This window comes from Rhincodon typus, chromosome 33 (assembly GCF_021869965.1).
Source record: "Rhincodon typus isolate 14 chromosome 33, sRhiTyp1.1, whole genome shotgun sequence".
NCBI classification, from domain to species: Eukaryota; Metazoa; Chordata; class Chondrichthyes; order Orectolobiformes; family Rhincodontidae; genus Rhincodon; species Rhincodon typus.
Genome location: NC_063364.1, coordinates 3,443,664 through 3,468,593, shown reverse-complemented (window position 1 = coordinate 3,468,593; position 24,930 = coordinate 3,443,664). Strand labels below are relative to the sequence as shown.

At 40.9% G+C, this 24,930-nt stretch overlaps 1 protein-coding gene across 1 annotated transcript in view; it reads right to left on the bottom strand.

Annotated features, from left to right (window-relative positions):
• Positions 1 to 24,930, bottom strand: part of arnt2 (aryl-hydrocarbon receptor nuclear translocator 2) — a 347,885-nt gene that overhangs the window by 5,189 nt on the left and 317,766 nt on the right. The window contains exon 17 of the mRNA XM_048616062.1: positions 143 to 288. Coding sequence (XP_048472019.1) covers positions 143 to 288 — 146 coding nt within the window. The remainder of the gene's footprint in view (positions 1 to 142; positions 289 to 24,930) is intronic.

Sequence of the window (24,930 nt, the reverse complement as noted above, 5' to 3'; positions counted from 1 at the left end):
CTGACGTTTCGGTGATGAAGGGTCTAGGCCCAAAACGTCAGCCTTTCTGCTCCTATGATGCTGCTTGGCCTGCTGTGTTCATCCAGCCCTGCACCTTGTTGTCTCGGATTCTCCAGCATCTGCAGTTCCTACTATCTCTTACCTGAAAAACCTCTGGTTGTCCTGGCTGTTGGTGTGTATGCTGCTCACTTGCCTGTTGATTGTGATGTTGGCCTTGCCACTGAGACCATACAGCTGAGCCTTCAGATGATCTTCCCTGGAACTGTCCACTACTCTGTCCACTCTCAGCTGTGGGCAAGACATTGATGCATATCAAAAACTAATATTAGTTACTTTTAGAAAATGTACAGTAGTTATCACCAAAATGTTTTCACCCATAACAAAATAAAAACTCTCACTGAATAAACTGATCAGTTTGTTTTTTTTTTACAAATGCTTTCTTTTACAACCTAATGAATTTACTGTGAGAATATTCTCACAGTATGTTGAGGGTAATACTGAGGAGGTGAGTTTCGCTACCGGATGGTAGTGAGAAGGACTAGCTGCCACCCTAGGAACTGAAAGGTTAATGAGAAGACCCAAAGCTAAATGTGGGGCCCTAAAAATATTAGGCCTCAGTTAAGATAACCGCATTAAACACATTCCCATGAAGAATTGGATAATTTTATGAGTTCCAAATCTTTTTTCGATTTTTTTCTCTGACTGTTTGTGTGTTTGTTTTGTCCCATTTTTAAATGTTTTCTTTCAGTGAAACATTTCTTCAGGGTCAGTGTGCTATAGCCTTATGTTCAGAAGTTACCATCCAAAATGCAATGGTCAAATGAATTGGGACAGTAACTCACTAAGTTGCTGTGGCTAATGCAATATCGCTTATGAATATTCTGCCTTCTTTATAGAAATTGGATTGAAAACCACTCCCTCAAGACGAAGCATGATTTCAAACCAGTTGAGTCAATCTACATTAAAAACATGAACAAACAGCATATAATTTTCAGTGCGTGGTCAGATAATCCTCTGTATGCCTTGGATAATGGGAAAGAAATAAGACATAAAATTTGACTTAAATGTAGATATTAGCTCACTCTCAAACCAGTTAAATGTTTTAGTTTCACGATACTGGGGCTCATTCTGTGTATGACAGATAAAAAGGGTGAGATAGAAAGGGTGAGAAAAAAAAAGAGAAAGTGATGAAGTTCTATGACCTTTACCTCAAGTCCATGTGGTTACTTGCTGAGCTATAACCAAGGCTGTAGTTTTTATTTCCTTTATTCATTCATGGGATGAGGGCATCGCTGGCTAGGCAGCATTTATTGCCCATCTCTAATTGCCCAGAGGGCAGTTATGAGTCAACCACATTGCTGTGTGTCTGGAGTCACATGTAGGCCAGACCAGGTGAGAGTGGCAGTTTCCTTCCATAACGGGCATTAGTGATGGGTTTTTCCCGACAATTGGCAATGGATTCATGGTCATCATTAGTCTCTTAATTCTAGATATTTAGTGAATTCAAGTTCCATCATCTGCCGTGGTGGGATTCAAACCCAGGTCCCCAGAACATTACCCGGGTCTCTGGATTAACAATCCAGTGATAATACCACTAGGCCATTGCCTCCTTGTTTGACATCTTTTCAACAGTTTAATTGAGGCAGAACAGTTGGTGATCATTAATGAGAAAAAGCAATCCTTTTCTTAACAAGTTTCCTAGGTGGCCAGCCATGCTGATCATTCCAAATGACTGACATCCTAGGGTTGAGCTATTGCTTCAAAGGTTCAGAAATTTGCATAAGTAAACAGCACTAGTGTTCAGCATGTCTCAGCTGTGCCTCCATCTCTGGGTAGCTTTAAATTACCATGGCTATCACTCTGGTTTAATTCTCAACAACTTAACATTAAAACAACAAGCTGTATTTAACCTTACAGACATTTTAAAAATTAGAGAACAAGTTGGTTTAGGTAAGACAGGTAAAAACTAAGTTGTTATGATAAAATATTTTCTGTCCGTAACATTAGCTGAAGACGTAGGTAACATTCTAGAGTCGTAGAAATCTACAGCACAGAAAAAGGTCTTTTGGCCCATTGTGTCTGTATCAGTCAAAAGTAACCACCTAACTATTCAAATCCCATTTTCCAGCACTTGGCCCATAGTTTTGTTCGTCTTGGCACGGCAAGTGCACATCTAAACACTTCTTTAATGTTTTGAGGGTTTCTGCCTCTACCACCCCTACAGGCAATGAGTTCCAGATTCCCACCACCCAATATTATACTTGAAAAGACCTTTGAAAATTATTTTAATGATTTATTGATCTTTCTCTCATTGTAACTTAAAATCCTTCATTAGTTTTGCCTCTTTGTATGTTTGTAAGCTCCTCTAACCCTACAGTCCTGTGAGATTTCTGCACACCTACAAAGTTAGCTGCCTAACCATTCTCAATTTTCATTGTTTTACTGTTGCTGGCAGTATCTTTAGCTGCTGAGGACCTACTCTGACACTGACTTCCTAAACAGCTCAGTCTCCCTCTGTCTCTTCCCCTAAGCTGTTCCTTAAAATCTCCTTCTTTGACCAAGCTATGGTAATCTGTCCTATTGCTTCCTTATGTGGTTCAGTGCCAAATTTTGGTTGATATTGCCTCAGAAAGCTAAAATTATTTGGGACGTTTAACTGCGTGACAAATAGATGAAAGTTCTTTAAGAGAACTGATTGCTGGCTTCCAATTCTGGGTTTCAATCATAGAATCACAGAATCCCTACAGTGTGGAAACAGGTCCTTCGGCCCAACAAGTCCACACCGACCCTCAGAGCATCCCACCCAGAACCATTCCCCTATAACCCACCTCATCTACACATCCCTGAACACTATGGGCAATTTAGAATGGCCAATCCACCTAGCATGCACATCTTTGGAGTGTGGGAGGAAACTGGAGCACCCGGAGGAAACCCACGCAGGCACAGGGAGAATGTGCAAACTCCACACAGACAGTCGCCCAAGGGTGGATTCGAACTGGGATTCCTGGCGCTGTGAGGCAGCAATGCGAACCACTGAGCCACCGTGCCGCCCCAGAATGTTTGTAGTTTTTGTAATATTTACAACTTGTTCACTGATATGTTCCTACAGCTCAGGTATGCTCTAATGTTGTTTATAAATACTTATGCCAAATCTTTCATGTATTTTGCTTATGTGGCACTTCCAGATGCAACAGTCACTAAAATAATGAAAGGTGGGCAGATATCTTCACACAAAGAATTTGTCAAAGCCTGAAAGGTGGTTAGTGAGGCAAAGGTTATAAAATTATTTAGAAAGAACAGTATTTGAGAAGGAAGAATCTGAAAAGGTAAGCAGATAATAACAAAGAAGTCGAAGTTCAATACTTAGATTTACTGGAAAAGCTGGCAAGTGATAGTTTGGCTCAGTCAATAGCATTTTTACCTGAGTCACAGTCTGAGAGTTGATGTCCAACTTGAAGTCTTGACCATGTGATCAAAGTCAATACTTGAGCAGAGTGCAGTATTGTACAGATCAGCCATGATCTCAGTGAAGGGCAGAATGTCTCAAAGGGCTGAACTGCTTATTCCTGTTCTTATACCAGTGCTTGTTAGCCACAGATTTGCCCATACAATAGCAACTGAACTTCGAAAGTAATTTATTTGGGTTTGGTACATTCTGAGGCCAAAAATCACATTATAATGTAATTAATTTCTTCAGTACAGGGATGGGTTTTCCTGGACAGTAAGTATTTTGTAATGACCGTTATAGGGAGGAATGAACTGTGGTATCACAAGAGAGATGGGAATTTAGAATGATTTTTGATTGCGGCATGCAAGTTCCCTGTATTTTTTTTAAACACTTTTTTCTGCTACTAGACACTGTTCTAACAACACATTGCAGTAACATAATACTGAAATCTCTAGATTTTATTTAGCAATTCCATGGCATTGGGAAATGGCTTAGCACTTTTAATTAATCTCCAACATCAATTGGAGATTTTCAAGTAAATTTGGCTTTGGTTCAATATTGAACATGTTCAAACCAAAACTTCAAATTGCAAAAGTTTTAAATTGGTTCTTTGGTACCATAATATTATAACACCTAACTCATTCACATGCTAGGCCAGTAGTTATTGCCCATTTCTAATTTCCCAGAGGGCAGTTAAGAGGCAACCACATTGCTGTGGGTTTAGAGTCACATGTAGGCCAGACCAGGTAAGGATGGCAGTTTCCTTCCCCAAAGGACATTAGTGAACCAGATGGGTTTTTCTGACAATCAGCAATAGCTTCACAGACGTCATTAGACTTTTCAATTCCAGATTTTTATTGAATTCAAATTCCACCATCTGCCATGGCAGGATTTGAATCCGGGTCCCTAAAACGCTACCGGGGTCTCTGGATTAACAGTCCAGTGATAATAGCACAAGTCCACTATACTTATTTAAAGATACATGTTGCCGAATATTTAGCTTGCGATTAGGACATGGTAAGATGGAATTCAGTGACTTCATAGGACCGTGCCTGTATTTAGTTTTCTCTTTTGTTAACAGACTGATGTAATTATGCAATTTATATTTCTCAATTCTCACATCAATAAAGCAGTAACTACAGTTCCTCCACTGTCACTGTAAGCCACAAGTAATTAATTTAAGTGTTTTGAGATGTTTTGATGACAAATGGTAACAAAATCAACTACTTCTTCCTTCACATTTCCAACGTGACCTAACATGATGAACAATTAATTTAAATGAGGTACCAGTCAAACTCATTCAACTTCAAAACAAATAAATTCTTCAGCTCAGCTCAATTCAATCAATAAGAACAAAACAAAAAGCATTCAAAGTCTCTTAATTCAGCAAAGTCCATTACACACAAGCATTATATCAAAAAGATGTTGCAGGGATCAGTGTACTTGTGGCATTTTGATGGAACAGAATTGCTTCAAGGCAATTGATAACTTTGTCATGGAATCATAGAGTCATACAGCACGGAGACAGACCGTTTGGCCCAACTCCTCCATGCCAACCAGGTTTCTTAAACTAAACTAGTCCCATTTGCCTGTGTTTGGCCCATATCTCTCTAAACCTCAATAAAAACCGAAAGAACTGCGAATGCTGGAAATGAGAAACTATAACAGAAATTGCTGGAAAAGCTCAGCAATTCTGGCAGTATCTGTGGCAACAAATCAGAGTTAACATTTCGAGTCCACTGACCTGAAGAGGTTCCTGGAAGAACCCAAAGGGTTCTGAAGAAAGGTCACTGGACCCAAAACATTGACTCTGATTTCTCGCCATAGATGCTGCCAGACCTGCTGAGCTTTTCCAGCGATTTCTGTTTTTGTTCCCTCTAAACCTTTCCTATCCATGTATCTGTTCAAAGGCCTTTTGAATGCTCTAATTATACACGCTTCCATCATTTCCTCTGGCAGCTCATTCCACGTACACACTACCCTCTGTGTGAAAAAGTTGCTCCTCAGGCTTCTTTTAAATTTTTCATCTCTCATGTTAAACTTATGCCCTCTATTTTTAGGCTCCCCCACCCTGGGGAAAAGGCTTTGGCTTTTCCCTTACCTATGACCCTCATGATTTTACAAACCTCTATAAGGTCATTCCTCAGCTTCCTACACTCCAGGGAAAGAAAGTCCCAGCTTATCCAGCCTCTCCTTATAACTCAAACCTTCCAGTCTCAATAACATCCTTGCAACTCATTTTTGCATCCTTTCTGGTGATGCCACTTTCAAGGAACTATGTACCTGCACCCCTCGGTCTCTCTGTTTGATAACACTTACCCGGACTCTACCAATAACTGTGCAAGTCCAGCCCTGATTTGTATTACCATAATACTACAGCTTGTATTTATCTAAATTAAACTCCATCTGCCATTTCTTGCCCCACCGGCCCAGTTATCGAAGTACTCTTAGATAACCTTCTTCACTGTCTACTATATCACCAATTTTGGTACATTATGCAAACCATACCTCCTATATTTGCATCAAAATCATTTATATATATGACAAACAACAGTGGACCCAGTACCGATCCTTGTGGCGCACGACTGGTCTCAGGCCTCCAGAACAACAACCCTCCATCACCACCCTGTGTCTCCTGCTGTCAAGCCAATTTTGTCTCTAACTGGCTAAATCTCCCTGGATCCCACATGAACTAACCTTACTAACCAGTCTGCCATGTGGAACCTTGTTGAAGGCCTTGCTAAAGTCCATGTAGACAACGTCTACCACTCTGCCTTCATCTATCTTCTTGGTCACCTCTTCAAAAAACTCCATCAAGTTTGTGAGACATGATTTCCCACGCACAAAGCCATGATGACTATCCCTAATCAGTCCTAGCCTTTCCAAATGCGTGTTGATCCTGTCTGTTAGAATCCTCTCCAACAATTTACCCACCACTGACATCAGATTCACCAGTCTATAGTACCCTGGTTTTTCCTTGCAGGAATTTTTCTTCTTAAATAATGGCACAACATGAGCCACCCTCCCGTCTTCTGGCACCACATACGTAGATGTTGATAATAGAAATATCTCTTCTAGGGGCTCTGCAATTTCTTCCCTAGCTTCCCACAATGTCCTGGGATACACTCAATCAGGTCCCAAGGATTTATCTACCTTTGAGTTTTAAAACCTCCAGCACCTCCTCTTCTGTAATGTGGACTCTTCTTAAGACATCACGATTTATTTCCCTGAGTTCTCTAGCTTCCAAACCTTTCTCCACAGTAAATACTGACGTGAAATATTTGTTTAGGATCTCACCCATCTCTTGTGGTTCCACACATAGATGGCCTCATTCAACTTTAAGGGGCTCTATGTTCTCCCTAGTTACTCTTTTGCCCTTAATATACTTGTAGGATCTCTTTGGATTCTCCTTAACCTTACCTGCCAAAGCTATTTCATGTCCCCTTTCTGCCCTCCTGATTTCCCTCTTAAGTGAACTCCTGCACCCACTATATTCCTCAAGAGATTCACTACATCCCAGCTGATGATATCTGACATATGCCTCCTTCTTTTTCTTGACCAGAGCCTCAATATCTCTGGTCATCCAGTGTTCCCTACTCCTGCCAGCCTTTCTCTTCACACTAACAAGTGTTGACTTTTTACATTTCACAAGATATCTGAAAAATGTGCCTCCCCCCTCATAAAAACACCCATATGTAAAAACTTAGTATAAAAATCCACAACACACAAACCTAGAAAAATAAAGATGGAAAATCTTTAATGATACGTTGGATTTTGTTCATTGCTTCAATGTTGTTTATTTGCCAATTAATAAAGCAATCATCCAAATATATACTATCAGGTGATATTTCTGTTAAGTTTCCCTTTTATGTTTATCTCACTGCGAGAAATATGATTTTTCTTCTTGACAGTGAAATTAAGTATTGTTCTGCATTCCCTCCTCAATTAGAAAGAGAGCAATGCCAAGGATTATATCGAGTTACTAAGGAGACAGGAAGAGCTTAAAAGGTTGCATCATATTTTCTTTGTCCTTTTAATAATTCCTGTGCATACTACAACAACAAGCACTACATTGAACCTGTAACATGACAAAATACTTCACAAAAGAGTGTTTACATTAAAATTGACCTGGAGACAAATAGAAATATTAAGACTGATTTCTAAAAGGTTCATTAAAAAGGAAGGTCTTAAGCAGAATATTAATGGATGAAAGAAGTAGAGAGGAAAGAGAGAAAGCTCTAAATCTTAGGGTCTAGACTACTGAATTATGATCAGTCCACAAAAGAAATGAGACACTTTCTAATTCCAGGTGAAAAACATTTTGATGCCTTGATGTTCAAGCACACTTTAGATTCAAATAACAACATTTTAGAGAAAGCAAGGTATGGTACAGAGTGACCAGTGCTTTTTCTAACACCGCCTGGAAGTTACTGAGCAGTAAATGAACAGAAACTGAAATCACTTTGGATGGAGATATGAATTAGCAAAGGGAATAAGTCACTGGTGGGACAGTAGCTAATAACAAACTGTTGCTAATAATAGCTGTACTGTAGAACAGAGTATCCATAAACACATAAAAATAACTTGTAAGAGGGGGCTGCAAGAATCACATGTGATTTTCATCTTCATATACATTGAACAAATTAAACTGGCCGAGGTAGCCGTAGAGGATGAACTTATAGCGTGTATATAGGTCAGTTTTTGAGAACAATACGTTTTAGAATCAATCAGGGAATGGGTCATTTTAGACCCAGTAATGTGTAATTAGGTGGGATTAATGACCATATAGTAAAGGATCCAAAAGGCAAAAGTGATCACAATATGATAGAGTTTGACATGCACATTGAGGTGGGAAATGTAGGTCTAAAACTTAAATCCTAAACATCTACTTTCCCACAATTTCCCTGGAATCCTTAATTCTCTAGAAGAATCTATGTATCTTAGACTTAAATAAACACAAGGACTCTACTCCCATGTCTCTCTTTGGCAAGGAGTTCCAAAGACTCTCAACCCACTGAGAAAAGAAATTCCTTCTCATCTCAGAGATAGTAGGAACTGCAGATGCTGGAGAATCTGAGATAACAAGGTGTAGAGCTGGATGAACACAGCAGGCCAAGCAGCATCAGAGGAGCAGGAAGGCTGATGTTTCGGGCCTAGACCCTTATTCAGAAATGAAGAACTCTCCTTCTCATCTCAGTTTTAAATCAGCACCACTTTTATTCTGAGACCATGCCTTCTAGTCCTACACTCTCCCATGAGGGGAAACAGCATTTTTTCTGTCAAGCCTCTTAAGAAGCTTATAACACAGCAGTGGGGTGGTAGTTAATAAGAGCATAAGAGGAACAGGAGTAGGCTATTCAGCCCGCTCAGCTTGGCCTATAACTCAATAAGATCATGGCTGATCTGACATTCCTCACGTCCACTTTCTTGCAATTTCTCTGGAACATTTGATTCCCTGACTGATCAAGAATCAATCTATCTCAGTGTTAAATATACACAAGGACTCTCTCCCACTCTCTCTGTGGCAAGGAGTTCCAAAGACTCAAAACTCTCTGAAAGAAGAAATTCCTCCTCATCTCAGAGTTAAATTGGCACATTTTATTCTCAGACTATGCCCTCTGGTCCTAGACCCTACCATGAGGGGAATCATCTTCTCAGCATTTTCCCTCTCAAGCCTCTTAAGAACCTTATGTTTCAATGAGATCACCTCTCATTCTTCCAAATTTCAACGAGTAGATTGCAAATTGTTTAACTTTTGCTCATAAGACAATCTCTCTATACCTGGTATCATCCTAGTTAACCTTCTCTGAATTGCCTCCAATGAAATGATATCTTTCCTTAAATAAAAGGGACTAAAACTGCTCACAGTGCTCCAGATGTTGTCTCACCAGAACCTTGTACAGTTGCACTAAGACTTTCCCATTCTTATACTCCAACCTCCTTGAAATAAGCACCAACATTCCTTCCTGATTACCTGCTACACCTATGTGCTGACTTTCTGTATTTCATGTACAAGTACCCCCCAAGTACCTTTGTGCTGCAGCATTTTGCAGTCTTCTGCATTTAATAGTCCGTTCTTTTGTTCTGCCTTCCAAAATGAATAGTAGTCTTAATAATGCCCTGATAACTGCAGCAAAAAACTTCCCTACATTAAAATTTAATTCCCCTTGCAAACAAACAATAGTAATCATCTAATGAGTTGAGAATAGAACTGAGCATTATGCAAACATCAGTGAGATTCTCAGCAAGCATTCCTACTTCTAATCTTATGATGGAGGGCAGGGTAATTGAGGAAGCAGCTGAAGATAGCTGTGCCTAGGACGCCACCCTGAGGAACTCCTGCAGCAATGGTTGAACTTATTGGACTGCTACAATCATAACCATCTTCCTTCGTACCAAGTCTCACTTCAACCAATGGAGAGCTTTTCCTTTTTGATTTCTGTTGACTTGATGCTAGACTTGATCAAAGCTTTGATGTCAAGGACAGTTACAAGTTACCTCTATTCACCTTTGGAATTCAGCTTGTTTTTTCCTGTTCAGATCAAGACAATGTCATCAAGATGCAATTGGCCCTGATGGAACCCAAACTGAGGACAGTGAGGAAACCATAAAGTGTGTCAAAAATGGGTTTGAAAAGGTCACATTTTAAAACAGTTTAAACATCAGGTGGATTTCCAGTGAGAAAAAAGCAATGCATGATGAAAACAAACTTTTTTTGTGTTTACTTGCAACAGATGATTGTTGGCATGAATGTGCAATGAATTTACAGAGAATGGGGAAATGTCATCTGATCAAAATGACAATCCCCAGTTTACATTATTAAAAGGGATAGCAAATCTATGATTGCTTTCTCTATCTGGTGACAGAAATCCTATTTGTTTGACTTGCTTGAACGAATGTGTGAGAAATGAAATATCTAATGAAAATACATGTAACTTTCCCATATCAAATGCTCCTCTAAGTAATGTCTTTTAGCCTTTAGACAGTTCAATTTTAAAGGGGATGCAGCAACAAAAGCCTGAAGGTTAATATAAATCTTTGAAGGTCGCAGGATATCTTGAGAAGACTGATAAAAAAAAAATGTTTTTCCAACAACCAACAATGGATTCATGGTCATCATTAGGCTTTTAATTCCAGATATTTATTGAATTCAAATTACACCATCTGCCATGGCAGGATCCAAACCCGGGGCCCCTGAACATTACCTGGGTCTCTGAATTAAAGTCCAACAATAATGCCACTAGGCCATTGCCTCCCCTTAAATTCAACTCACCCTAGACAGGACTTGAACTCACAATCCCTGGTTTAGGAGGTCAATGCCTTATCCATTAGGCCACTGGGGGCAGGTACAAATTGGAAGATCTGGGTGAATATCATATACCTACATTAAATCTAATTGGCCTCCCCTGTCTCAAGAAAAGTATATCTTATGTACTATTCAATTCTATATATTCAATCAAAACTCGTAGCTAAAAACCTTGATTCCTGGAAACATCCCATGAATTCCTCTATATCCGACTGAGTGCAATCATATTCTTCCTGGAATGCATTGATCAGAACTGTGCACTATACTCTAGCTGTGTCTATATAGATTTAGAGTAACAACTCTAGAGTATTCAGACTTTAAGCATCAACTGTTAAAAGGGCCATCTGGGCTATATTATACACTTGTCCTGCTACCTTCAGAGATCTGTCACCATAAAATCCAAAGTCTCTCTGTTTCTCCACAGTTCTCATATTCTATCAGTTATTGTATATTCTTTTACCTTACCTGCCCTCCCAAGTGCATTACTTCATATTTCTTAAGTCTAAATCATTGTTCCACGAACAGCAAAGGATCTTGTATTGAGTGCTGTGGAAGCTGATTGGAGATGCCTTCCAGACTCAAAAACTATATTCTTTTGGCTTTTGGCTCCACTGAGGCAATTTACTATCCAACTTGCAATTTGCTTCTGGATGCCATGAGCATTTAACTTTCTGACCAATCTGCCTTATGGGTCCTTGACAAAAGGTTCCAAAAATGCATCTAGACTACATCAAACATACAATCTTCATTTGCCCTCCTTATTCAATCAAGTTAATCAGACTGATATTCCCTTAACAAATGTACGATCACTGCCCTTGAGCAATTCATGGCTCTCTAATAACAGATGCCATCTTTCAGAATAATTTCTTCACCTCTGAGGTTAGGTGGTTTGGCCTGTCATTTTCCCTTTGTCCTTTTCTAGAGAATGGTAATCCTCCAAATCCCCCAGCAACACGTTTGTAAAGCAGACAGTATGGTAAAATGGTCAGAGCCTCTATTTGCTCCTTTAGCAGTCTGGGATACATTTCATGTGGTGAGTTATCCAATTTCAAAGGTTCTTTCTTATTCCAAGGAAAACAAATAGTTTTTAGAGTTATGGGATGGCAGTTCAGCAGGGCCAAGCGAAGAGTACATCTTGCCCTATGTATAAAGACATGGACATCTCATGTGTCCCAGACATACATAATTGCAGGAAATGTCACTGGCTACATCAGCTTCAGCTCAGTGTTTCGGATCTCAAGCAGCCAGTGTCACTGTTGTGCATCCCAGAGTGTTGATGGAGGTAGCTACAGAGATAGTCAATGCAATGGTAATTATCTTCCAAAATCCTATTAATTTTGAAATGATTCCTGCAGATTGAAAGGTAGCAAATGTCACCCCACTATTTAAGAAGGGAGCAAGAAAGAAAACAAAGAACTACAGACCTTTTAGTCTTATATCAGTAATTGGGAAAATGTTAGAATCTATTATAAAAGATGGAATAAATGGACACCTGATAACCTGATTGGCATGATCAACATGGATTTGTAAATAGGAAATTGTGTTTGATAAACTTGTTGGAGTCTTTTGAAGCTGTTACTTACAAAATTAAGAAAAGAGAGCCAATGGATGTAGCATACTTAGATTTTTGAAAGGCTTTTGATAAAATTAACCAAAGAAGGCTGGTTAGAAAGATTAAAGAACATAGGCTAGGAGGTAATATATCAGCATAGATCAATAGTTGGTGAACAGACAGAAAATAGAAAGTGGGGATAAATGGATCATGACTGCATTTGCAGTGTCAATAGTGTGATACCACAGTCCTTGGAGTCCAGCAGTTCACAATATCTAACAATGATTTGGAGGTGGGGACCGAATGTAGTATTTCCAAATTTGATACAAGGCTAAGTGGGAGTGTGTGCTGTGAGGAAGATATACAGTGTCTGCAGCAGAATTTGGACAGGCTTAGTAAATGGGGAAGAATAGGGCAGAAGGAATATAAAGTGGAAAAAAATGTGAGGTTATCCACTTTGTAGGTGAAAGAGATAAGCAGAGTGTTTGTTAAATGATGTAAGGTTGAAAAATGTACGAAGGGACTTTGTCTCTATTAAGTCACTGAAGGCTGACATAAACGGGTTACAAGCTATTAGGAAGGCTATTGAAATGTTAGCCTTTATTGGAAGAGGATTTGAGTAATGTGTAATGAAATCTTGCTGCAATTGTAAAGGAACTTGGTTAGACAGCACCTGGAATACTGTGTGCGGGTTTGGGCTCCTTATCTCAGGAAAAATACTATTGCTGTAGTGGGAGGGCAGTAAAGGTTTAGTGGACCTGTTCCTGGGATGGCAAGGCTGTCCAATGAAGAGAGATTGGACAAATTGCACCTGTGTTCTCTAGAGCTTTGGAGAATGAGAGGTGATCTCATTGAAACTTACAAAATACTGAAAGGGATAGATAGGATAGATGCAGATAAGACGTTTCCCTTCGTTGGCGAGCCTAGAATCGGAACACAGTTTAAAATAATGGGAATATCACTTAAGGGAAAGATAAAGTCTCAGTACTCCTACCAGACCATAGAGACTGCTCTCTCATTAGCGAGAGAGATGACTGGTGATGGTTTAACCTCAGGAGAGGGGAGAGGTTAAGGACAGTCCTTCATGGTAACCTCGGCTGGAATTGAACCAACATTGTTGGCATCACTCTGCATTGCAAACCAGCCATCCAACCAACTGAGCTAACTGATCTCTAACTGGCGATGCCACTTAGGCCCAAGATGAGGACAAATTATTTTATGCAGAGGACTGTAAACCTTTGGAATTTTCTACCAAGGAGGGCTGTGGAGGCTCAGTCTTTGAGTGTGTTAAAGGTACAGATTGATAGATTTCTAGTTAATAGTCAGATATACGGTTTTGGGGATAGGGTGAGTAAAAGACATTGAAATATTCGAACAGCCATGATTGTACTGAATATCAGGGCAGGCTCGATGGGCTGAATGGTCTACTCCTGGTTCCTACGTTCCTTCTTTATTACTGACTGCCTACTCTATCAAAGCCTTTCATTATCTTAAAACAGCTCAGTTAGATCATCTTATAATTTTCTATGCCAACGAGTACACAGATCTCTTTATTTATCCTGTCCTTATAATACTTATGATTCTTAGATATCTTGTGGCACAGTGACAGTGTCCCTAACTCTGGGCCAGAAGGTCCAGGTTCATGTTCAACCTGCACCCAAGATGTGTCAAAAAATGTCCAAACAGGTTGGTGGAAATAACTATAACATACCCCTTTCAGCTTGGTGATTCCGCATTGCACACCCTCCAAAGTCAATGTACATTTCCAGAGGGGTGGTGCATAAAACTCCAGATGCAGTCTAATCAGAGCTTTGTACGCTGTAACATAAATTCCACATCTTGTATTCAAGTACTTCATTGCCTATGTGGCGGCAGAGTAAGATTCTCTAGTTGGAGCTCCTCTACTCGCCAGTTCTTTTTTTTTTCCTTTTTTTTTTGCTTTTCTTCCCCACCCAACTTCATTAACTACCCTACCCTACCTGGAGAATGGAGGCAAGACGAAGGGAGATGAGTTGTGGCTGGATCCTGGGTTAGAGTGGAAAGCGTGGGCTGAGTCCTGGAGTGGGCTGCAGAGTGAGTTGCAGCCGAGTCCTGGAGCTGCAGCAGAGCGAGCACGGGCCGGGTCCCGGAGCGGCAGCACGGCGAGCACGGGCTGGGTCCTGGAGCGGCAGCACGGCGAGCACGGGCTGGGTCCTGGAGCGGCAGCACGGCGAGTGCGGGCCGGGTCCCAGAGCGGTAGCACAGCGAGCGCGGGCCGGGTCCCAGAGCGGCAGCACGGCGAGCGCGAGCCGGGTCCTGGAGCGGTAGCACATTGAGCGCGGGCCGAGTCCTGGAGTGGCAGCACGGCGAGCGCGGGCCGGGTCACGGAGCGGTAGCACAGCGAGCGCGGGCCGGGTCCTGGAGTGGCAGCACGGCGAGCGCGGGCCGGATCGCAGAACTGCAGCAGGGCGAGCGCGGGCCGGGTCCTGGAGCGGCCGCCCAGCGAGTGCGGGCCGGGTCCCGGAGCGACAGCAGAGTGAGTCTTTATTTGGAGGCCAACGTGTGGAGGCAGCATGGCTTTGTTTTCTGAAGCCCAGCGGGCATGGGCTCATGTTGGAAAAGGACTAAAAGGACTATAACTTGAGTACTTTATAGGCATTTCTTATTCTCATTCTGGCCTTTTAAACTCTGTATTCCCATGCTAATCTATTTTTCTACTATTTCAAATCTGTGAAACGCTTAAATTATCCGTACCTAGGTACCCTGTACCTAAGATGGTGCCGAGAGGTGACATTACAAACTTTTCACTGCACTCATTTGAGTGCATGTGACAATAAAGGCTATTCTATTCTATTGCAAAAGCTGGGTTAAGATAAAGGCCAACATTCCATTATGCTTTTTCTCATATCTGCTGACTATCTTTTACTGAGTTTCAAACTTGGAATGTTAAATTCTGTTGCTCCTTTACAGTTTCTAGATAATACTTTGACCTGTCTTTTTTTGTGCGCCTGGGCAAAAGAGGCAGATATGATAACAACTTTTGTGAGGCAGCAATAACAAAAATAACTTGTAGCTATCTCTAGGACAGCTTTAATATGCTGAATTGTCCAAAGGAGCATTGCAAAACAAAATTTCACAGCATATTACATATTAAGGAAGGCATTCAAAAGCTTGGTTTAAGAGGTACTTTGTAAGGAATGTGCTAAAAGAGGGAGCAGAGGTGCAAAGACGCAGAGGTTCAGTGAGGGAATTTCACAGCTGTTAGCTCAGTCATCAATGGTCAAAGATGTTTCCTTTCAATGTTTGGAAATGCTAAAGAGGCCTGAGTGAGAAGAGCACAGATAGCTTTGGGTTTTTGAGACTGCAGACATAACAGGGCAAGTCCATACAGAGATTTGAAAACATGGAAGACTCAAGATGTTGCTTTACTGGGAATGAATGTATGTTAGTGAGCATGGAAATGATGGATGAAGAGGACTTGGAGAGAGTAAAGATGTGGATATCAGAGTTTTGGGATAATCCCAAGTCTATGGGTGGCACGGTGGCTCAGTGGTTAGCACTGCTGCTTCACAGCGCCGGGACCCGGGTTCAATTCCACCCTTGGGCGACTGTCTGTGTGGAGACTCCGTGTCTGTGTGGGTTTCCTCCAGGTACTCTGGTTTCCTCCCACAGTCCAAAGATGTGCAGGTTAGGTGAATTGGCCATGCTAAATTGCCCTTGGTGCTCAGGGATGTGTAGCTTAGGTGGGATGCTTCAAGTGTCGGTGTGGACTTGTTGCGTCGAAGGGCCTGTTTCCACACTGTAGGGATTCTATGATTCGTTCTCTATGATTCTATGGAGAATACAGCCTGAGAAGTTTGTCTGGTACCCATTGGAAGAGTCAAGTCTACAGGTAGCAAATGCATGGATGAGGCTTTTAGTAGCAAAATGAACACACAGAGGGTTATGGCGGTGGGAATTAGGGTTCTTAATCTTGGTAGATATGTGGTGGGAAACTGAAACCAAAGATGTGAACAGTCTGAGACAACAAGGTGCAGAGCTGGATGAACACAGCAGGCCAAGCAGCATCATAGGAGCAGAAAGGCTGCTCTGATTGGTTCAGTCTAAAACAGCTCCTGAGAGAGGGATTAAGTTTGCGGCTAGGGCACCTAAAGTTTGTGGTGCAGACCAAAGACAATGTCTAATATCTAGTTGAAGGAAATTTCTGTTCATCTGTTACTGGTTGTTGGACAAGCAGCCTGACAACATAGTGACAGTGGAGGAATCAAGAGAGCTAATGGTGAGGCAGAGATGGATGTCGCCAGCAAACACATGAAAAATGACTCTATGGCTTTGGACAATACCAGCCAGTGGCTGTGTGCAGATGAGAAATGGGGCAGTAGCAAAAGTAGATCTTTGGGAACACCAGAGATAAACTGCATGAGTAGAAAGTGATACCATTTGTAGATGATCCCTTATGATTAGAAAGATATGGTCAGAAATCACACAACACCAGGTTATAGTCCAACAGGTTTATTTGAAAACACAAGCTTTCTGAGCCTTCCTCCTTATTCAGGTGTTAGAAGGAGCTAGGCTTTAAAAGCTTGTGTTTTCAAATAAACCTGTTGGACTATAACCTGGTGTTGTGTGATTTCTGACCTTGCCCACCCCAGTCCATAACCGGCACCTTCACATCATTAGATAGATAAGAATGGGACCAAGCAATAGCCCCAATCAGGTTGATGGTGGTGGAAAGGAACTAGAAGAAAATAGTGTGGTCAACAGTGCAAAAAGATGCAGAAAGGTCGAGAAGGTCTAGGAAGGAATAACTTACCTTTGTCAGTTGTATATTTATAACTGTGAAAGCAGTTTTGGTACTGTGGCAGGACAAGAAACCTAATTCGAAGAATTCAATCATGGAGCTTCAAGAAAGATGGCCCATATTTTAAGGGGATACTGTGTTCAAACACTTTGGAGACGAAAAAGTTCAGAGATGGGCAATGGATTGAGGGGCAGGCCAGTGAAGGATTTCTTGAGGAGAAGATTGATGATGGCAGATTTGATGGACAGGTAGCTAGCATTTGAAGTGAGAACTGTTAACAATATCAGCTAAAATAGGAATCAGATGTGAACTTGAAAATAAAAACTTTGCAGCGCACTGTGGAAAAAGTGAGAAAATGGATCTAATTGGATAGTTCTTTCAAAGACCTGGCTCAAGCACAACAGGAAATATGCACACGGACATGCAATGAATTGCTAGGTTGAAAGAAAGTGCAATCATAGTATAGGAATTGTTCAGAATATGATTCTTCAGTCCAACACTGGGCCCATTATGAAGTGCTCAAAACTTGAGATTTGTCACTTTCAGCTAGTTATACCTTTCCTGTGTAGCACTCCCTTATCGCACTAAAATGTAAATACAAAAAAAAAGTTTTACAATGTCAATGGTGATTATACAGTTGGGCCTGCAAAGTCTCATTCTCAGGAATTTTGTTTGGACATACTCCCAAATAATTACCCAGATCCTCTGGGACTGAGGGGAGAATAACAGAAATATCAGTGGCTGACCTGAAGTAATCAGGACTTATCCTTGAGCAATGTGAGCTTCTGATTGCAAGATCTTATTTTCTCATTATGCAGTGTTTGAAAAGTTCTATCCATATCACTACTTAAAACAAATAAACTACAAATAGAAAATGAAAAACAAAAAAGTGAAAACTTGCTTTTGTGGTATTCCTAGTGAGCTATAAAACTACATAGGCTCTTCTGGCTGCTGGTCAAAAATACTTGGAATAAAACTTTAGCATCTCAAAGTCATTAAATTGCTGTCAGCATTCCCCTGGTTGAACTGACTTTAGGTATGTTTTTGATACGCTGTAGTCCTGCCAAATACTGACAGAAGTGCTCCTGTATAACATGTCTGCAGTGCATCTACATTTTTCTGAGTCCTTTATTTCACTCACTTTAAAGGGAGCTGTGCAGTTATTGAAACAGAAGCCCTGATCCACAGGGAGACAAGTGTGGCAAGGTGGAAAGATTGGAATTGATGGGCACCTGAGATCATTGTTTTCTAAGTAACTGCTGGAGTTCAAAAGGTCATGACAAATTATTAACTATACAACTGGTTGAAACATCTTGCTCTCACATTGCTGACATTGTTTACAATGGTAATAAAAGGAGCTAAAGAGTATTAAAAATACTGTGGAGTAATGCTGTAAAGAAGGGACATCATTATAATGTTTTGTAGCCTAATTAGCAGGCAAGAAATGGATTTTAAAAAGATTAAAAATTTCATGATAACAACCTAGGTAGCACGATCATGATCAGACTGAATTTTATGTTCAGTCTGAGGGTGACAACAGAGGGTCTGATACTACTTTTAAAAAATAAGAGCATTTGAGAAGGGCGTGAAGGCAGAGGTGTCAAAAGTGAATTGACTTAGGTTAAAGGGAAGTTCACTAATGATGCAATGAGAGACATTGAAGGGAATATTTCAGAATACAAAGAAAACTCGCATTCAGATACAATGAGTAAGGTAAATTCTAAGGGACTGACCCACTATCTATGGATAACTAGAATTTTTAAAGAATACAATCTTTCATAATGAAATAATAGATTGTGAAAAAATGTACAACTAAAATATTAATATAGAGGGAAAAATGAGTGTATGACAGAAAGCCAGCCAGAAATATAAAACCAAATCTTTAAAGAGAACTATTAACAAAGTGAACACCATTACTATGGAACGTGAGACTGGAGAATTAATAAACTGAAAATAAGGAAATCATAGATGAGTTGATGTATTTGTATCATTCTTCATGATGGAGGAAATGAGTAACACCCCAAAAGCAGCAATAAATCAGAAAGTGAAAGGGAGAAAGAAACTCAGAAAAATGACAATCAGAAAAGTGTTGCCAAGTAAATTTTTGAGTTGAGAACTTGCAAATGCCCTGAGTGCAGATGGACTTCGTCCTAGAGTTTTAAAAGTAGCTAGTGAGACAACCTCCTACGGACTAAGGGAGTGGCCATGGGCACCTGTATGGGCCCAAGCTATGCTTGCACCAACCTCCTCATCCAGCACATCATTCTCCGTCACTTCCACTGCCTACAATCCGACCCCACAACCAAAGAGATATTTTCCTCCCCACCCCTATCTGCCTTTTGTAGGGACCGCTCTCTCTGCAACTCTGTTGTCCGCTCCACACTCCTGACCAACCCCACTACACCTGGCACCTTTCCTTGCAACCGCAGGAAGTGCTACACCTGCCGCTACACCTCCCCCCCTCACCTCCATTCAAGGCCCAAATCAAACCTTTCATATCAGACAGGGGTTCACCTGTACATCCATCAATTTGGTCTACTATATCTGCTGTTCCCAATGTGGCCTTGTCTACATCGGTGAGACCAAGCGTAGACTTGGAGACCGTTTCATAGAACAACTACCCTCTGTACTTGACAAACGACAACACCTTCCAGTCGTGAACCGTTTAACTTCCCCTCCCACTCCCTGGGCGACACATCCATCCTGGGACTCATCCAATGACACCACTCGCAACCTGGAAGAGCAACACCTCATGTTCTGCCTCAGGAGCCTACAGCCAGATGGCCTGAACGTAGAATCCACCGGTTTTAAAATCTCCCCACACCCAGCCTCATCCCATGTCCAACCCTCCCTCTCATCCCCACCTACTTGACCTGACACAACCTGTCCATCTTCTCTCCCACCTATTCGCCCCACATATCCCACTGACCAATCCCCACCACTCCCTACCTGCACTCACCTATCACCATTCCATCTACCTTCCCCAGCCTCACCGCTCCTCTCTCTATTTACTTCTGACCTCCCTTCCCCCTTCCCATTTCTGAAGAAGGATCCCGACCCGAAATGTCGACTTTCTTGCTTCTCTAATGCTGCCTGGGCTGCTGTGTTCCTCCAGCTCGACACTATGTTGTCTCTGACTCCAGCATCTGCAGTTCTTCCTATCTCTGAACCAATTGACACATAGTTTTGATGATTAAAACTGATCTTGATTCAGGAAGATTAGATCGGAAGACAGCAAATGTAACTCTTTTATTCAAAAAGGAGGGAGACAGAAAACAGGAAACTATAGGACTGTCAGTTTAACTTCTGTCATAGAGTCACAGAGTTATACAGCATGCCACAGACCCTTTGGTCCAACTTGTCCATGCCAACCGGATATCATAAACTAATCTAGTTCCATTTGCCAGTATTTGGCCTCTGTCCCTCTAAACCCTTCCTATTCATGTATCCATCTAGATGCCTTGAGCTCCACTACTTTGTTCCTTTCATGCACCACCCTCTGTGTGAAAAAGTTGCCCCTTACCCTTTTAAATCTTTCTTCTCTCATCTTAACCAAATGCCCTCTAGTTTTGGACTCCCTTACCCTGGCAAAAAGACCTTGGCTATTCATCCTATCCATGCATCTCATGATCTTATAAATCCCTATAAGGTCACTCCTCAGCGTCTGATGCTCTAGTGGAAAAAACCCCAGCCTATTCAGCCTCTCCCTATAACTCAATCCCACCAATCCTGGCAACATCCTTGTAAAAGCAGGGAGACCAGAATTGAACACAGTATTCTAAAAGTGGCTGAACCAATGTCCTGTACAGCCATAACCAATTCCTATACTCAATACACCGACCAATGAAGGCAAAAGGGTGAAATGTCTTATAGGGGAAACATTAAAAACTATGATTAAAAAAGGTATAGCATGGTACTTGGATAAGTTTAAGGTGATCAGGCAGAGTCAACTTGGCTTTGGAGAAGGGAAATCATGTTTGGCCAACCTACTGTAGCTCTTTGAGGAGGTAATGTGCCATAGATAAAGGGGAACAGTTGGAAATAGAAACTCACACTGTAGTTGGTAGTATATAGACATGGATAGAAATTTCGCTGGCTATAGGATGTAGACAGGATCTTTTACAGATGGGTAAGATGTAGCAAATAGTGTGCCACAGGGATCAGGGTTGGGATGTCAAATGTTTATTCTTTCAAAGGGCTATCACATGATCTAGTGTTTTAGAAAGCATAGATAATCAGAGAGAACATGCCACAGGGGAAGAGATAACAAAGTGTGGAGCTGGATGAACACAGCAGGCCAGGCAGCATCAGAGGAGCAGGAAAGCTGACATTTCGGGTCTGGACCCTTCTTCAGACATTCCACAGGGGTATGTCTTTAGCCCCCTCTATCTAACTGTGAAGGCATCTCAAAGTCTGAGAGTTGAAAACCAACTGGAAGGTCTTAACACCAAAAGTGGCAAGTTTTCAAAGATATCTGAATTTGCACCTCTGTCTCCAGTAAAAAAAAAATTTAACCAGTCTTAACTAATCCAGGAAAAAACTCCAGTACCAATGGTTTGCCAAGACTTTGGCAGCAGACCAAATCAAACCATCCATGAATAATGAAGCATCTAAAATGTGAAACCACGAACTGTGAATAAGTCTGTTTTCTTAATTTACTGTTACTTCCAAACTGCAGAGTTGTATTTTATTCAGTCTTGGAGGAGATTATATGTGTGTTATTTTTCAAGAAGGGTAATTGGATATTGTTGCACATTTGAAATGATTTGGTGGTAATCTTTGCTTAAGTAAGTTTTTTTTTGCCATAGATTTGTTCCTTATTTATTCATTTCAGAAAGCTGATTTTTTTTCCCTGATATTGAACTATTTTTGTCTTTTTAGTGCTTTCTAAGATATGTAATCAGTATATATGTATATGTGATTGACAATTTCACCATGCTTTTAAATTTTGCTGCGGCCACTGCAGGCATAATACAAGGACACTAATCAATCCTTCCTTCTAACTGAGTTGTGATAAATGCCATTCAATGCAGAAGTGCAATTGAACTGCTCTGCAGTGGGAGTATTAACATCTATTCCAAATCGCACAAGACACTCAGCATAAGACTGGACAGCTACAAAGTACAAAAATTAAAGATGCTCCTCCACAAAATCAATTCAGTAATCATTCTCTGACAGATCAGATTGAATGAGGGTTCAAGTTTCCAGAAGGTGAAATGAACAGTACTGTAAATAAAAGGAATTTCTCAAGTTCCCTCAAAGCTGAAACCCGATAGCTGCAAACTACCAACGATGCCAGCTACTTCTCACTGCATAAACTTTACCTGCTTGAATTAGACTTTAGGACTTTTTCTCTGACAATTGTCATTAGATTTAGGAGTTATTTAACAACTTTCAGTATAGGAGTTGGTAAGTCATTTTGAGGTTGTACAGAACATTGGTGAGGCCTCTTCTGGAATAGTGTGTCCAGTTCTGGTCGCTCTATTAGAGAAAGGACATTATTAAGCTGGAAGGATTCAGAAGAGATATACCAGAATGTTGCCAGTTGTGGAAGGTTTGAGTTATAAAGAAAGGCTGTGTCTTTTTTCTTTGGAGCATAGGAGTTTGAGAGGTGACCCAATGGAGATTTATAAAACTATGAGGGGTATAGATAGGGTTAATATCGGTGTCTTTTCCCTAGGATTGGGGATTTAAAGACTGGGGGCATATTTTTAAGGTGAGAGGAGAGAGATTTAAAAAATGAGGGGCAATTTTTTATACGGGGGTGGTTCGTGTGTGGAATGAACATCCTGAGGAAGTGGTGGATGCAGGCACAGTTACAACGTTTAAAAGACTCTTGGATAAGCACATGAATAAAAAATGTTTAGAGGAATATGGGGCGGAGCAGGCAGTTTCAGATTATGTTCGGCATGGACTGGTTGGACCGAAGGGTCTGTTTCCGTGCTGTATGACTCAATGACCAAGAGCAGTGTGGATTACTGTTGCAAACAGCAGAATAATATAAAGTATGCTTTTTCCTTTGAGCTACAAGCTGGACTTCCTGAGAAATTCATCCTTGATACCAGAAGATTCCAAACCTATCCAGGAAAGTTCACAATCCTATCTTAGAGTTCAAATAATTCCAACTCTTCAAAGCTCACTGACAAGGCCATAGAATATTGTACACAATTATAACAAAAGCAGCACTGTTTTTATATGGCACTGTTAATGACCCTGGATGTGCTAAAGTGCCTTACAGCAGAAGTAATTTTATAACAAAAGCAGAATTTACTGGAGAAACTCAGCAGGTCTGGCAGTATTTGTGGAGAAAAAGCAGAGTTAACATTTCGAGCCCAGTGACCCTTCTTCAGAACTGATAGCAGTTAGGAAATGGTGGTTATATATGCTGAAAACAGAGGATGTGGTGGGAGTGAAGGAGTGAGCAAATAGCTGGAGATGGAGCCCAGAGAGAGAGATTGACAGACAAAGGGATGGATGATAGAATGCCATGGAAAAAGAAAAACTGATAATGGGGACCATAAGTAGATGAAAATGGGTTGACTGCTGAAAGCAGCCCATGTCATGACAGGGCCATTGGTGTAGAGGTGAGTAAAGGACATGGAAGAAAGTTTTCAGGTTCTAAAATTATTGAACTCGATACTGAATCCTAAGGCTGCAGGGATCCCAAGCAGAAAATAAGACCCTGTTATTCTAGCTTGCACTAAGCCTCACTGGAGCACTGCAGCAAGCCTGAAACATAAATGTTGGCCAGGGAACACAATGATGTAGTAGGCAACTGGAAACTTGGGGTCATTCTTGCAGACAGAACGTAGGTGTTCTGTAAAGCAGTCACCAGTCTAAGTAATTTTGTAGTATAGTCACTGTTAGAACAATGTAATCATGATCTGCTTTTACTTGTTGGTTGAGGGATAAATATTTTTCAAGTTACCCTCAGTGCCTGCTAAAATGTTGGTCTAGATTATATGCTCAAGACTTTAGACTGAGGCTTGAACTCATTATTTATAAACTGGTGTGAATCTGACACTTCCACAAAAAAAGTCTCAATGCACTTTACAAAGGTCCAGCAAAACTCAACACTGAGGCAAAAAGAGAGCTATTAGTACATGGAGAGATCTGGGTGTGAATTCCAAAGCACACTGAACTGGTTGCTTAAGGTTACAATCACACGCTCCAGCACTGAAAGAAAAGGTGGTGCAGTAAAGGCAAAATTCAATGTTTGCTGATTTATCACGCTGAAGGAAAAGTATAGAGCAAGGTTGAGGTAAGGCGATATGGTCAGAGTAGAACCAAGGATAGGGTCAGTTAATACTTGGTTCATAAAAGAAAAATTTGAGGAGCCAAATTATCTTTCTCATTTTCTACTTTATATTCTCATATCTTTTAATGGATTAGTAAAACATTTGTTTTAAAATGAGTATTAGAATGAATACAGCCTGGATCACCTGAGCCGTGACAAAAATAGTCAAATTGCAGCCATCCTTGAAAACTCTCTTGTCTCGACTGCCATACAGAGGGTCCCTGATTTACGACTATCTGACTTGCAAACATTTATATTTAGAAGCATGTAATTTTTAAAGATCCAATATATGAACATTTCCTATACTTGAGAATTTATGTGTCCTGCATTGTGTTCCAACTTGTGTACGAATTGACTTGCAAACAGACTCAAGAACAGAACCTGTTCACAACCCAGGGACTGCCTGTATATTACTTTTTCACAAATATGTGCAACACGGTGTGCTTTAGGTAGCTCCGATGAAGCAGAGTCAGGGGAAAACTGGAAGGCAAGCAAGTGGAGAGTTGGGTAAGGCAGTAGGTGGGTAAAGGGATAGTTGGGTCAGGTT